This window comes from Aotus nancymaae, unplaced genomic scaffold, assembly GCF_030222135.1.
Source record: "Aotus nancymaae isolate 86718 unplaced genomic scaffold, 86718_ANA_hifiasm-v0.15.2.pri h1tg000015l_0, whole genome shotgun sequence".
Classification (NCBI taxonomy): domain Eukaryota; kingdom Metazoa; phylum Chordata; class Mammalia; order Primates; family Aotidae; genus Aotus; species Aotus nancymaae.
Window position 1 is genome coordinate 1,306,239 of NW_026988426.1, and position 12,560 is coordinate 1,318,798.

Here is a 12,560-nt window from a genome sequence, read left to right on the forward strand (position 1 = left end):
TGAGACCGGCCCCAGCTAAGAACGCAGGAGGCTCCCAAAGGCGCACTGGGGAAGACAGCTGACTTCAAGCATTTCCTTGAAACTTTTGCTCCCCTCCCGCATTTGCTGGGTGGGTGGAATTTCCTTTGGTGACTGCTGATCAGTAGGAGGCTCTCAGTCTGGTCTCAGAGGGAACTGCTCCTTGCTCCTCCTCGTTCGTTTTGAATAAAGCTGTGTCCTAGTGGCACTGGAACCTCAAATGCTGGAGAATTGGCTGCACCACCAACGCTGGATTGGGAAGGCCACTATTCCCTTAGCTCTGAACCATTTTATTTATTTATTCATTTAGAGATGGTGTCTCACCTTGTCACCCAGGCTGGAGTGCAGTGGCATAATCATAGCTCACTGCAGCCTCGACCTCCCGGGCTCAAGGGATCCTCCCGCCTCAGTCTCCTAAGCAGCAGCTGGGACTACAGGCACCATCTGAGCTCACTGCAACCTCTACCTCCAGAGTTTAAGAGAACCTTCCATCTCAGCCTCCCTAGTAGCTGAGACTACAAACACGAGCCTGGGCTCAAATGATCCGCCCACCTCAGCCTCCAAAGTGCTCCAGCACTGTTTTAAGGTCCTATCTGAAGTCCTGTAATTGTGCTATCTGAAGCACTGTTCTGATGAATCCTGCTATAGATGTGAATAGCACGACCTGAGTTTTGGCTCTGAATTTTTCCTCACACTTTAGCTAAGGTGCCCGTCCACTGCTGAGGCACTCACACAAAGAAATCTTTAGGGCTAAGAACAGAAAATACATTTGTCCAAGGCTGAGAGTCAGCAGCAAGTCTATATAACTCTCAGTGGCTAAAGAGAAGAACAGCCAACATGTTTGATCCCGACGTGATTTGAACACGCAACCTTCTGATCTGGAGTCAGACGCGCTACCGTTGCGCCACGAGGTCCAGGAAAAGCCAAGCATTTTTGTGCTTTAGATGAACCTTATTTCAGCAGTTGTCAGGTGCAGCAACCAGTCCTTTTCTCTCCTTTTATTTTGGTTTGGGATTAACTAGTAGTTCTTTTCCCCTTTTGTAATGCAGCTATTCAGAGGGAAGTGTAAAAGCAAACAAAGCAAGATAGAAGCAGATGTCACCACGCGGTTCGGGAATAATCCTCTTTGTCAGGAAAAATTACCTCCCTTGGGCTATGGAGTCTTCTAAGGAGAAACGTTTGGGAAGCCACGAAAATGTGAAAACGTAGCTTAGCGGGGAAGGCTGGGCCAGGGTTGTCAGGGATTTGGATTCTCTTTTCCCCAGCTCTCTGCATAGTTAATATTAAGATAATCTTTACCAGGGCCAGATCAACGGAAGAGTACTATGTTCAGGCCAGCGCGGTGGTTCACGCCTGTACTCCCAGGACTTTGGGTGGCCGAGGCAGGAGGATCACCTGAGGTCAAGAGTTGGAGACCAGCCTGTCGAACATGGTAAAGCCCCGTCTCTACTAAAAAAAGAAAAATTAGCCGGGCGTCGTGGCGGGCACCTGAAATCCCAGCTACTCGGGAGGCTGAGGCAGGAGAATCGCTTGAACCCGCGAGGCGGAGATTGCAATGCCGAGATCTCGCTATTGCACTCCATACTCCAGCCTGGGAGACAGAGCGAGACTCCGTCTCTTAAATTTAAAAAAAAAAAAAAGTATATCTGGAATTATCTGCTCCTGTTCCCTCCAACCCACCCCCAACTTCCCCGAAACAACCCCAGTTCATTAACTAAAACCTCGGCATTTATATGTATACAATCACAGCCCAGGCTCCCAGTGTAAGGATCCTGGGCTCCGTCGGCTCCTGCATCCCCGCGACTGTCCGGTGCGGGCGTGGGGAAGGGGCTCACCTTGTCACCCAGGCTGGAGTGAGCTGAGATTGCACCACTGCACTCCATCCTGGCGACAGAGCGAGACTCCGTCTCAAAAAAGAAAAAAGAAACTGAATTCCTGGCCATGACTAAAGTGGAAGTTGGACGTGGCTCATATCTCCTCCCTTTTGTGGTTTAGACACAACTGACTAGCATTGATGTTAAAATAGAGATCATGAGGCTGGGCGTAGTGGCTCAACCCTGTAATGCCAGTACTTTGGGAGGCCAAGGTGGGTGGATCATTTGAAGTCAGGAGTTCGAGACCAGCTTGGCCAACATGAGGAAACCCCGTCTCTACTAAAAATACAAAAATGAGGCAGGCATGGTGGCTCGTGTTTGTAGTCTCAGCTACTAGGGAGGCTGAGGTGTAAGGTTCTCTTGAACCCCGGAGGCAGACGTTGCAGTGAGCTCAGATGGTGCCACTGCACTACAGTCTGGGCGACAGAGTGAGACTCTGAAAAGTAAAAATAAATAAGGCCGGGCGCGGTGGCTCAAGCCTGTAATCCCAGCACTTTGGGTGGCCAAGGTGGGCGGATCACGAGGTCAGGAGATCGAAACCATCCTGGCCAACATGGTGAAACCCCGTCTCTACTAAAAATACAAAAAAAATTAGCTGGGCGTGGTGGCGTGCGCCTGTAGTCTCAGCTACCCGGGAGGCTGAGGCAGGAGAACTGCTTGAACCCGGGAGGCAGAGGTTACAGTGAGCTGAGATCGTGCCACTGCACTCCAGCCTGGCACCTGGCAACAGAGCGAGACTCTGTCTAAATAAATTAATTAATAAATAATAAACAGGCTGGGTGCGGTGGCTCACAGCTGCAATCCCAGCACTTTGGGAGGCCGAAGCAGGCAGACCACTTGAGGCCAGGAGTTCGAGACCAGCCTGGCCAACATGGTGAAGCCCTCTGTCTACTAAAAATACAAAAATTAGCCTGGCGTGCTCTTGCACGCCTGTAGTCCCAGCACGGCCTCTTCCCACCCTTTAAGTAGGGAGACCAGGCTGAGGCGCCCTCTCCCTCTAACTGCAGGACCCTCAGGTTTTTGCTTTGCAGAAACCTCTCCCTTCGCTTCCTGGCCCTCTAGTAAGCAGCTCAAGAGTCTTCGCAGTTGTGACTTGCTTCCCGTGAGCCTCTGCTCTCCGCTCCCGGATGGGGCGTGCGTTCCCTACCCAGCAGTCCTCGCGCGGCCCGGCACAGCGGACACCAGTGCTCCAAGATGGCGTCAGTCGGTGAGTGTCTGGCGTCGGGTAGGGCTGTTTGGACGCCGCGGTGGAAACAGGAGCCAGGGTGGGTCCAGGGTTCACTGCCGCACTGGGAAAGGAGGAAGCTGCGGAGCTGCCTTCACTTCGCTCAGGGACTTCGCCACGACCTCAAGGCGCGCTAGACCTTTACCTTAGGGTCCTCCGCTGCCCACCCCGCTCCTCCCGCCCAGTCTCGCTTTTTCCTGCTGCCCAGCGTCCGCGCCAACCGCGTTAGGCGTGGAGGGTGAAGGCAGCTGGGTCACGCAATTCTGGGCCTGGGAATGTGCCGCCTTGGGCCACTATCCCTTTTTCCGCTAGGAAATAGCCATTTGCCTCTCCCGCTGCCTCCCAGGCGCTTTGCACTTGAATGCTACGCGCAGCTTCTGCCCTTCTTTCCAAAGCTGACGCTCAGATGAAGCTCCAGGAAGAGCTCAGGACTAGGACATTGCCTGATACCATGTAAGGTTCGATGCATATTTGTTGAATATGCTCAGAGAGGTGAGGTGACCTGTTCAAGGTCACAACTCGTGAGAGAGCTGAGCTGGTATTCAAACCTGAGGCTTCGTGGTAAATGAGCTTTATTTTCTAGGACGGCCTTATGACCAGCAGGGTTTTCAGTGACACACATGTGTAAATTGCTGCAATCATCCACCTGTGCACACTGATTGTTGTTTTTGAATAGGGCTAAACCATGTTTTAGTCCTGGATGCTCCATAGTAGTCTTGTTAGCGAGTCCTTGTTGGGAAAGTCAATCCCTTTTTACACAGATGAGGAAAATAATGGTTTGGGATGTGGTGTGGCCTCTCTGAAGTCACACAGCCTGATAGTGGCAGAGTTGGGTTAACCCATGTATGTCTTACCCCAGTTTCTGTGTTCTTTTTTTTGAGATGGAGTTTTGCTCTTGTCGCCCAGGCTGGAGTGCAGTGGTGCGATCTCACTTACTGCATCCTTGGCCTCCTAGGTTCAAGCAATTCTCCAGCCTCAGCCTCCAGAATAGCTGGGATTACAGGTGCCAGCCACCATGCTCTGCTAATATTTGTATTTTTAGTGGAGACGGGGTTTCGCCATGTTGGCCAGGCTGGTCTCGAATTCCTGACCTCAAGTGATCTGCCCACTTTGGCCTCCCAAAGTGCTGGGATTATAGACGTGAGCCACCGTGCTCACCCAGCCCAGTTTCTGTATTCTTTTTTTTTTTTTGAGACAGAGTCTAGCTCTATCACCCAGGCTGGAGTGCAGTGGCATGATCTTAGCTCACTGCAACCTCCACCTCCCGAGTTCAAGCTAGTTTCCTGCCTCAGCCTCCCGAGTATCTGGGATTATAGGCACACATTACCATGCTGGCTAATTCTTTGTATTTTTAGTAGAGACGGAGTTTTGCTACATTGGCCAGGCTGGTCTCAAACACTCCTGATCTCAAGTGATTCACTCGACTCGGCCTCCCAAAATGCTGGGATTACAGTTGTGAGCCACTGCACCTGGCCTCTGTATTCTTAATCTCAGCCTGGAGAAATGAAGAGGGGGTCAGAAAAGATGAGAAGGAGGCTGTTTTCCCCTCAGTAAAATGGGCATAAGAATATTCATAATCCACGGTAGTTGTGTTAAGGAGACAACCTGTGAAAAGCGAACATTAGGGCTTGAGATTTTGTCTAAGCATTGGGCTGTAGTGAAGAGCCCTGGACTAAGGATTAATCAATTTAGTAGTACGTGAAAGACACTTGGAACACTGCTCGGCCCACCATGAGTACTCACTTGGTATGAGCTGGTCATCCCAGTCTTTACTTTGTGACCTTTATGCAGGGTCATGTCACATGCCTGGCCTATTCAGCATCACCCCAGGTGAAGAAATTGGAGTCCATGTCTCTTAAGTATTGGTGATCTTTTAGGTGGTGTCTGTCACCACAGTACAAAGACAGTATTTCATGAGCAAATAAAGTAAGGGAAATATGAATTATCAGCAGTAGATAAGATCAGGGGTTGGCAAACTCAGGCCAGTGAGTTGGCAAACTGTGGCCAGTGAGGATTTCCTGTGGCCTGCTTTTGTCTGGCCATGAGCTCAGAATGTTTTTTTGGTTGTTGTTGGTTTTATGTTTTTTTTTTTGAGGTGGAATCTTGCTCTGTGCCCAGGCTGCAGTGCAGTGGCATGATCTCAGCTCACTGCAACCTCCACCTCCCGGGTTCAAGTGATTCTCCTGCCTCAGCCTCCTGAGTAGCTGGGATTACAGGCATGTGCCACCACGCCTGGCTAATTTTCTTTTTGTATTTTTGGTAGAGATGAGGTTTCACCATATTGGTCAGGCTTGTCTTGAACTCCTGGCCTCATAATCCGCCTGCCTCGGTCTCCCAAAGTGCTGGGATTACAGGTCTGAGCCACTGTGCCCGGCCTTTTTTTTTTTTTTTTTTTGGGAGACAGACTCTCGCTCCGTTGCCTAGGCTGGATGGAGTGCAATGACACAGTCTTGGCTCACTGCAGCCTCTGCCTCCCAGGTTCAGGGGATTCTCCTGTCTCAGCCTCCTGAGTAGCTTAGATTTTAGGCACTTGCCACCATGCCCAGCTTTTTGTATTTTTAGTAGGGAAGGAATTTCACCATGTTGGCCAGGCTGGTGTCGAACTCCTGACCTCAGGTGATCTACCTGCCTCAGCCTCCCAAAGTGCTGGGATTACAGGCGTGAGCCACCGTGCCAGGCCAAGAATGGTTTTTTGTTTTTATTTTATTTTATTGATTTATTTTAGAGATGGATTCTCAAACTCCTGGCCTCAAGCCATCCTCCCATCTCGGTCTCCCAAAGTGCTGGGATTACAGGTGTGAGCCACTGCATTGGGCTGGTTTTCTGTTTTTAAAAAGATTGTTTTAGAAAAAGATAGACTATGCTATGGAGACCTTATGTGGCCTGCAAAGCCTGAAATCTTTATTCTCTGGACAAACCCTAGGTTAGATTTAGCACTCAGGAGAGACTTCCCGTTCCACGTGGCTTCATAGTAATGAAGAATATGCTTCCTCTCAAGGATCTGTGGTTGTTCCACAACCATTACTGAGAGTCTGTCATGTGCCAAGAAGTGGTGGGGATATTCCTACCTTCAGGTAGCTCATAATCAGGCAGAAAGGTGGTAATAGTTCTCACTTACATAGTACCTAGGGCCAAGTACCAAGGATTTTTACAAAGGAGGAAACTGAGAAGGAGTAGTACATTACCCAAGAGCACATACCTACAAAGTGGCACTAAACCCAGAAACTTGACCCAAGGGTCTGCTGTGTGTCTGAACTCTACTGGGTCTCTTTATGTGAGCCAGTGATTGCAGGTGGAAGCTTCAGTGCTGCAGAGGAGTGGGTGTGTGTAGGGTGAGGGTGGGAGCTCCAGTAGGGCAACCAAGGACTGAGGCCTTCCTCTGCCTTCCTTTAAGAGAGAAATTCGGCCAGGCGCGGTGTCTCACGCCTGTAATCCTAGCACTTTGGGAGGCCGAGGTGGGTGGATCACCTGAGATCAGGAGTTCAAGACCAGCCTGGCCATCATGGTGAAACCCCATCTTTAAAAAAAAAAAAAGAAAAAATGGGGGCCGGGTGCAGTGGCTCACGCCTGTAATCCCAGCACTTTGGGAGGCCGAGGCGGGTGGATCACCTGAGGTCAGGAGTTCAAGACCAGCCTGGCCATCATAGTGAAACCCCATCTTTAAAAAAAAAAAAAAAAAAAAAAGAGAGAAATTTGTGGATTAAGTATACATGTATCTTTGATGAACTGGGTGGTCCCTTGGAGTTTTGTGATATTGCTGAACTTGGCTTTCCTTAAGGATAATGTGTGTTTTTCTGTGCTTGTAGGTGTGTTAGTTTTAAGGAAACACTCTTGTCTTCATAATACAGAGATAGAAGTAGGGAGAAAAACAAGTTGTAAATTGTTTGCTTTTTTCTCCTTGATGTGCCAGGCACCATGCCAGCCCCTGAACATGGTCATGAGATGCAGAAATATGTCTGCATAGTTTGTGTGAATGTGAAAAAAAATGGCTTCACTGGATCAAGAAGTTACTTTTCTGGCCTGGTGAAGTGGCTCATGCCTGTAATCCCAGTACTTTGGGAGGTTAAGGTGGGCAGATTGCCTGAGGTCAGGAGTTTGAGACCAGCCTGGCCGACATGGTGAAATCCCATCTCTACTAAAAATTCAAAAATTATCTGGGTGTGGTGGTGCATGCCTGTAGTCCCAGCTACTCAGGAGGCTAAGGCAGGAGAATGGCTTGAATCCTGGAGGTGGAGGTTGCAGTGAGCTGAGGTTGCAGTGAGCCGAGATTGCACCACTGCATTCCAGCCTGGGCAGGTGCAGTGGCGTGATCTCATGGTGCAGTTTTATCATGTTGGACAGGCTTGTCTCAAACTCCTGACCTCAGGTGATCTGCCCACCTTCGCCTCCCAAAGTGCTGGGATTACGTGTGTGAGCCACAGCAGCCGGCCTCCACCAGTGGACTCTCAAGGCTGGTCCTGACAGAGCCTTAGTCTTTCCTTTGATCCCAAAATGGAGACAAAAACTTGGAATGTTTTCATCTGGCTCCTCTTGTTGTTATCTTTGAGAAGGCACAGTGGTCCTTGACTCTTTGCCCTCAATAGGACACCTGCTAAAAGGTTTTTAAAACTGATCTTGGCCAGGTGTGGTGGCTCACGCCTGTAATCCCAGCACTTTGGGATGCTGAGGTGGGTGGATCACAAGGTCAAGTTCAAGACCAGTCTGGCCAACATAGTGAAACCCTGTCTCAGGCCGGGCGCGGTGGCTCACGCCTGTAATCCCAACACTTTGGGAGGCCGAGGCAGGCAGATCACCTGAGGTCAGGAGTTTGAGACCAGCCTGACCAACATGGAGAAACCCCATCTCTACTAAAAATACAAAATTAGCCGGGTGTGGTAGTACATGCTTGATTATAATCCCAGCTACTCCAGAGGCTGAGGCAGGAGAATTGCTTGAACCCAGGAGGTGGAGGTTGCAGCGAGCCGAGATGACGCCATTGCACTCCAGCCTGGGCAACAAGAGCGAAACTCCGTCTCAAAAAAAAAAAAGCCCGTCTGTACTAAAAATATAAAAATTAGCCAGGCATAGTGGTGTGCGCCTATAGTTCCAGCTACTTCGGAGGCTGAGGCAGGAGAATCGCTTGAATACTGGAGGTGGAGGTTGCAGTGAGCTGAGATTACGCCACTGCACTCCAGTCTGGGCAACAGAGCAAGACTCCGTCTCAAAAAAAAAAAAAAAATACCAACAAAAAACTCATCTTTAGCAGGATGTGGTGGTTCACACCTGTAGTCCCCACTGTTCAGGAGGTTGAGGCAGGAGGATCACTTGAGTCCAGGAGGCTTAGTGTGGCTGCAGTGAGCTATGATCACAACTGTGAATAACCACTGCACTCCAGCCCGGGTAATGGGTGAGACCCTGTCTCTTAAAATAAAATAAAATAAAAAGGCTGGGCACAGTGGCTGACACCTGTAATCGCAGCATTTTGGGAGGCCAAGGTGGGTGGATCACCAGGTCAGGAGTTCAAGACCAGCCTGGCCAAGATGGTGAAACCCCGTCTCTACTAAAAATACAAAAATTAGGCGGGTGTGGTGGTGCGTGCCTGTAGTCCCAGCTACTCGGGAGGCTGAGGCAGAGAATTGCTTGAACCCAGGAGGCGGAGGTTGCAGTGAGCCCGGATCGCACCACTGCACTTCATCCTGGACCACAGAGTGAGATTCTGTCTCAAATAAAATAAAATAAAATAAAATAAAATAAAATAAATCAATCTTTGCAGGGAGAACAGGGAAGACCATTCCTCCCTTAGGTGCATCTCCTGGACGCCTACAGGCCCAGTCACTCCCTGGGCCTCCATAGTCTCCTCCTGGGCCCAGATGTGAGGACAGTGCAACCTTAGCCAGGAGTCCTTCCGATTCCTTGTTCACAGGCTCCCTTTGGAATATGGTCTGGGTCCATTCAGTCATTTGGAGTGCTTTTCCTAAGTCATTTGACTTCCTGGAATGTGTTATCTCTAATTTTTACTTCTGGAAATTGTTGGTCTCTGTGGTCCCAGGATGCTGGAGGTGGAGATTCCTTGGGTTTCTTTCATTGAACTTGCTCATTCTGGCCCCTTTGGGGAGGGTGGCAGCTGTGTGAACCCAGGTGCTCTTTGAGGCCCTTCCCCAGTAAACAAGTGCATCCAGTCTGAGTGAGACTTGAGGGCACTGTCACACCGCTCTCCTTCCACATCCCCTCTTGTATGTTCTCCAAACACAGGTCCCCAGGGTTGGACAGGCACCCCTCACATTGGTTCCAGGGACATGGGGGCCAGTACTGCCCCCATGCTGTATGTGTGACCTTGGCCATGTTCCCCAACCTTTCAGAGTCTATTCCCCGACCCCTCCTGTAAGGTAAAGGCATAAACTGCTTGTTTTGAAGATAAAATAATCTAATAATGTCAAGTAAATGATAGCTTTGTAGTAATCTTTCCTGTCCTCCACTTCACTGCTTTCTTTGAGACCCTTTTCTGTAATTATTCCCAGCAAGCCGTTACTCAGATGTCCTGTTGTTTAATAAAGCTGTCCCTGCAGCAGTTCTGCTATTATATAGACTCAGACTTAAAATAGTGGGCTTGATGTGATGTATTCATAATATTATTTATGTGCAGCCTCTGTGTAATTACATTACACACCTTTATTGCCTAGTTGAAATAGTGACACGAAAGGATGCCATTTATGTTATTGGGAGATTATTCAGTGGGTATTTTTTCTCACTCTTCCCTTTCAGTACCATTGAAGGACAAGAAACTTCTGGAGGTCAAACTAGGAGAGCTGCCAAGCTGGATCTTGATGCGGGACTTCAGCCCTAGTGGCATTGTCGGAGCGTTTCGAAGAGGTTAGAGTCTTGTGATGTGTGTAAACGAAAGCAAATCTCTGAGTCTTAAGGTCTCTTTTTGCCATGAATTAATTTGGGCGAGGAAGGCCTTGTCTGAGAGCAGGAAGTTATGTAGAGGAGGGGAGGGGTGGCTAGGCCTTGGACCTCCATGGTTGACTGGACCTTTCAAAGGCTGGTTCTGAGATACTGCAGCCAAGAAAATGTTTTCTGTTGCTGGAATCAGTACGTCTGCCTCTGTCTTAAAGAAATTCTAAAACTTCTTAAAGAGGAAAATGAGTTGGAACCATAGTGAGCATTAGTCTATAGTATGATGCTTGCCTCCCTGCCAGAACTTCCAGGACAAATATTTGAAATGACCTGTCTTGGCCGGGCGCGGTGACTCATGCCCGTAATCCCAACACTTCGGGAGACTGAGGTGGGGAGGATCGCTTGAGCTGAGTTTGAGACCAGCCTAGGCAATATGGAGAGACCCCCATCTCTATAAAAAACACAAAGAAAAATTAGCCAGGTGTGGTGGTACATGCCTGTAGTGTCAGCTACTCAGGAGGTTACAAGATAAAGGCCAAAGGAGAGAGGAGGGATCCAGGTGGGCCTAGTTCAGGAGCTGGTATGTGCTTATTTTTTTTTTTTTTTTTTTTGAGACGGAGTTTTGCTCTTGTTACCCAGGCTGGAGTGCAATGGCATGATCTCAGCTCACCGCAACCTCTGCCTCCTGGGTTCAGGCAATTCTCCTGCCTCAGCCTCCTGAGTAGCTGGGATTACAGGCACGTGCCACCATGCCCGGCTAATTTTTTGTATTCTTAGTAGAGACGGGGTTTCACCATGTTGACCAGGATGGTCTCGATCTCTTGACCTTGTGATCCACCCGCCTCGGCCTCCCAAAGTGCTGGGATTACAGGCGTGAGCCACCGTGCCCGGCTGGTATGTGCTTATAATTCAGGCTGTGGTGATCAGAGACCCTACTAGCATTGGTGCTTTTCGCCTTTATCAGCGAAAATGCAGGGTGAGGGGCTTAAACAGCCAGAGCATGACAGGGTCCCTGAACGCTAGCTAGACTCAACTGTGCACTCTATTTCACTCAGTTGTGAGGCCGAGCAGGGCAGTGAGCGCCTCTTGCATTTGCAGGTTACTACCGGTACTATAACAAATATATCAACGTGAAGAAGGGGAGCATCGCGGGGATTACCATGGTGCTCGCATGCTACGTGGTCTTCAACTACACCTTTTCCTACAAGGAGCTCAGTGAGTGTCTCTGGGGCGTCTTGCCTTCAGTTTACCATGAGAGGGTAGTGGTGACTCATTTCGTTAGATACAGCAGCTCACCTTCTTCCAAGGCTGAGGGACCTTTACTAGGTTCCTTACTTGTATTTCCACCTAAAAGAATTGGAGGGACATAGCAGAGTACAGTTTATGGGATAGTGTTTGAAGTGAGAAAATTGTGACAAAGAGAACACAGGAAAAACAAGATGAAGCCACGGTAAAGAAAATACTTAGAAGCATTCTTTAAAATACAGCAGGCTCTGTGAAAATTTGCCTTGGTCTTTCTAGTAGCCAATGCAGAAAGAGAAATGAGTTGAGTGGTATAATCTAGCATCCCAGAAAACCATGGCTGTTCTGGCTCTGAACCTCAAGAGGAGCTTGTCTGGTGGGAGACTGGTGGAAAGTATCAGTGGTGGCCTCTGACTAGGCTGTTTTTGACAGTGTTACCTCCCCCATCCCTACCTCACTCCTATTCTGCTGCACCAGGGCGGTGCTGCCTCTGAAGGACGGGTTCTGTGGGGCTGTTTGTCTGAGAGGGTGTTCCCTCTGGAAAGAAAGCGGCTAGCCAGGTGACAGGTTGGCTCCTGTGGTGTCTTTTTGCCCCCGGGTCTGCAGATTCTGCAGAGACACCAGCAGACAGGTCCTGGGTCATCTCTGAAGGGAATTCTAAGGCAGGCTTTGTGTGATCTCAGCCTGCTGTTCTCGTCCCTGTCATCCTGTGCCTTTACTGTAACCTTTTAAGATGCTCACCATCTTGCCTTCCTGACTTCAGAGCACGAGCGGCGACGCAAGTACCACTGAAGAAGACAAGCTCTGCACTCCCCTCCACGACCTTCTTGGCTTGAGCCCCTCCATAAGGAACACAGTCTTGATTATTGCTGAATCCTTTCATATCCTAATGGAATTAACCTCCAAATAAAAGACGACTGGTATGTGTACTGCCTGCCTGCCATAGCCATTGTCCCATGTTCCAGGGGAGGTTGTCTTTACAGGGTGTTGACCCGTGAAAGCCTTTTTGGACTCCCCAGACTACCACTCGGATCGTGTCCTGGTGCCCTAGAGGGCAGGGTGCCATCCATACTTTTCCTACATCAACAATGCTGAAGTCTGTCCTGTGGGTAGATGCATTGGTAGACTCTGGCCTTTAGTTGACTGTCCCGGCCCTTTATGGTATAACACAAGTCCTGTGTTCCTAATAATGCCAGACCCCACCCTGTCTTGTGGTTCTAGGCAGGGAATTTTTGGATGGCACAGATGTTTTCTCATCCTGTGTTTCTGCATCACCCTGGGGCATCAAGGGCTACAGGGTGGTGACTCAGCACTGTGGAGACACC

At 49.4% G+C, this 12,560-nt stretch overlaps 1 protein-coding gene and 1 non-coding gene across 2 annotated transcripts; one reads left to right on the forward strand and one right to left on the reverse strand.

Moving 5' to 3' along the window:
* Positions 1-860: 860 nt before the first annotated feature.
* Positions 861-932, reverse strand: TRNAW-CCA (transfer RNA tryptophan (anticodon CCA)). Its single transcript has one exon. It is a non-coding gene; the product is annotated as a tRNA-Trp (tRNA).
* Positions 933-3,029: 2,097 nt separating this feature from the next.
* Positions 3,030-12,164, forward strand: ATP5MF (ATP synthase membrane subunit f). The gene is made up of 4 exons (XM_021671671.2): positions 3,030-3,099; positions 9,859-9,966; positions 11,092-11,208; positions 11,999-12,164. Exons 1-4 carry the CDS (start codon positions 3,087-3,089, stop codon positions 12,025-12,027), a joined length of 267 nt encoding a protein of 88 aa, XP_021527346.1. The 5' UTR covers positions 3,030-3,086; the 3' UTR covers positions 12,028-12,164.
* The last annotated feature ends 396 nt before the right edge of the window (positions 12,165-12,560 follow it).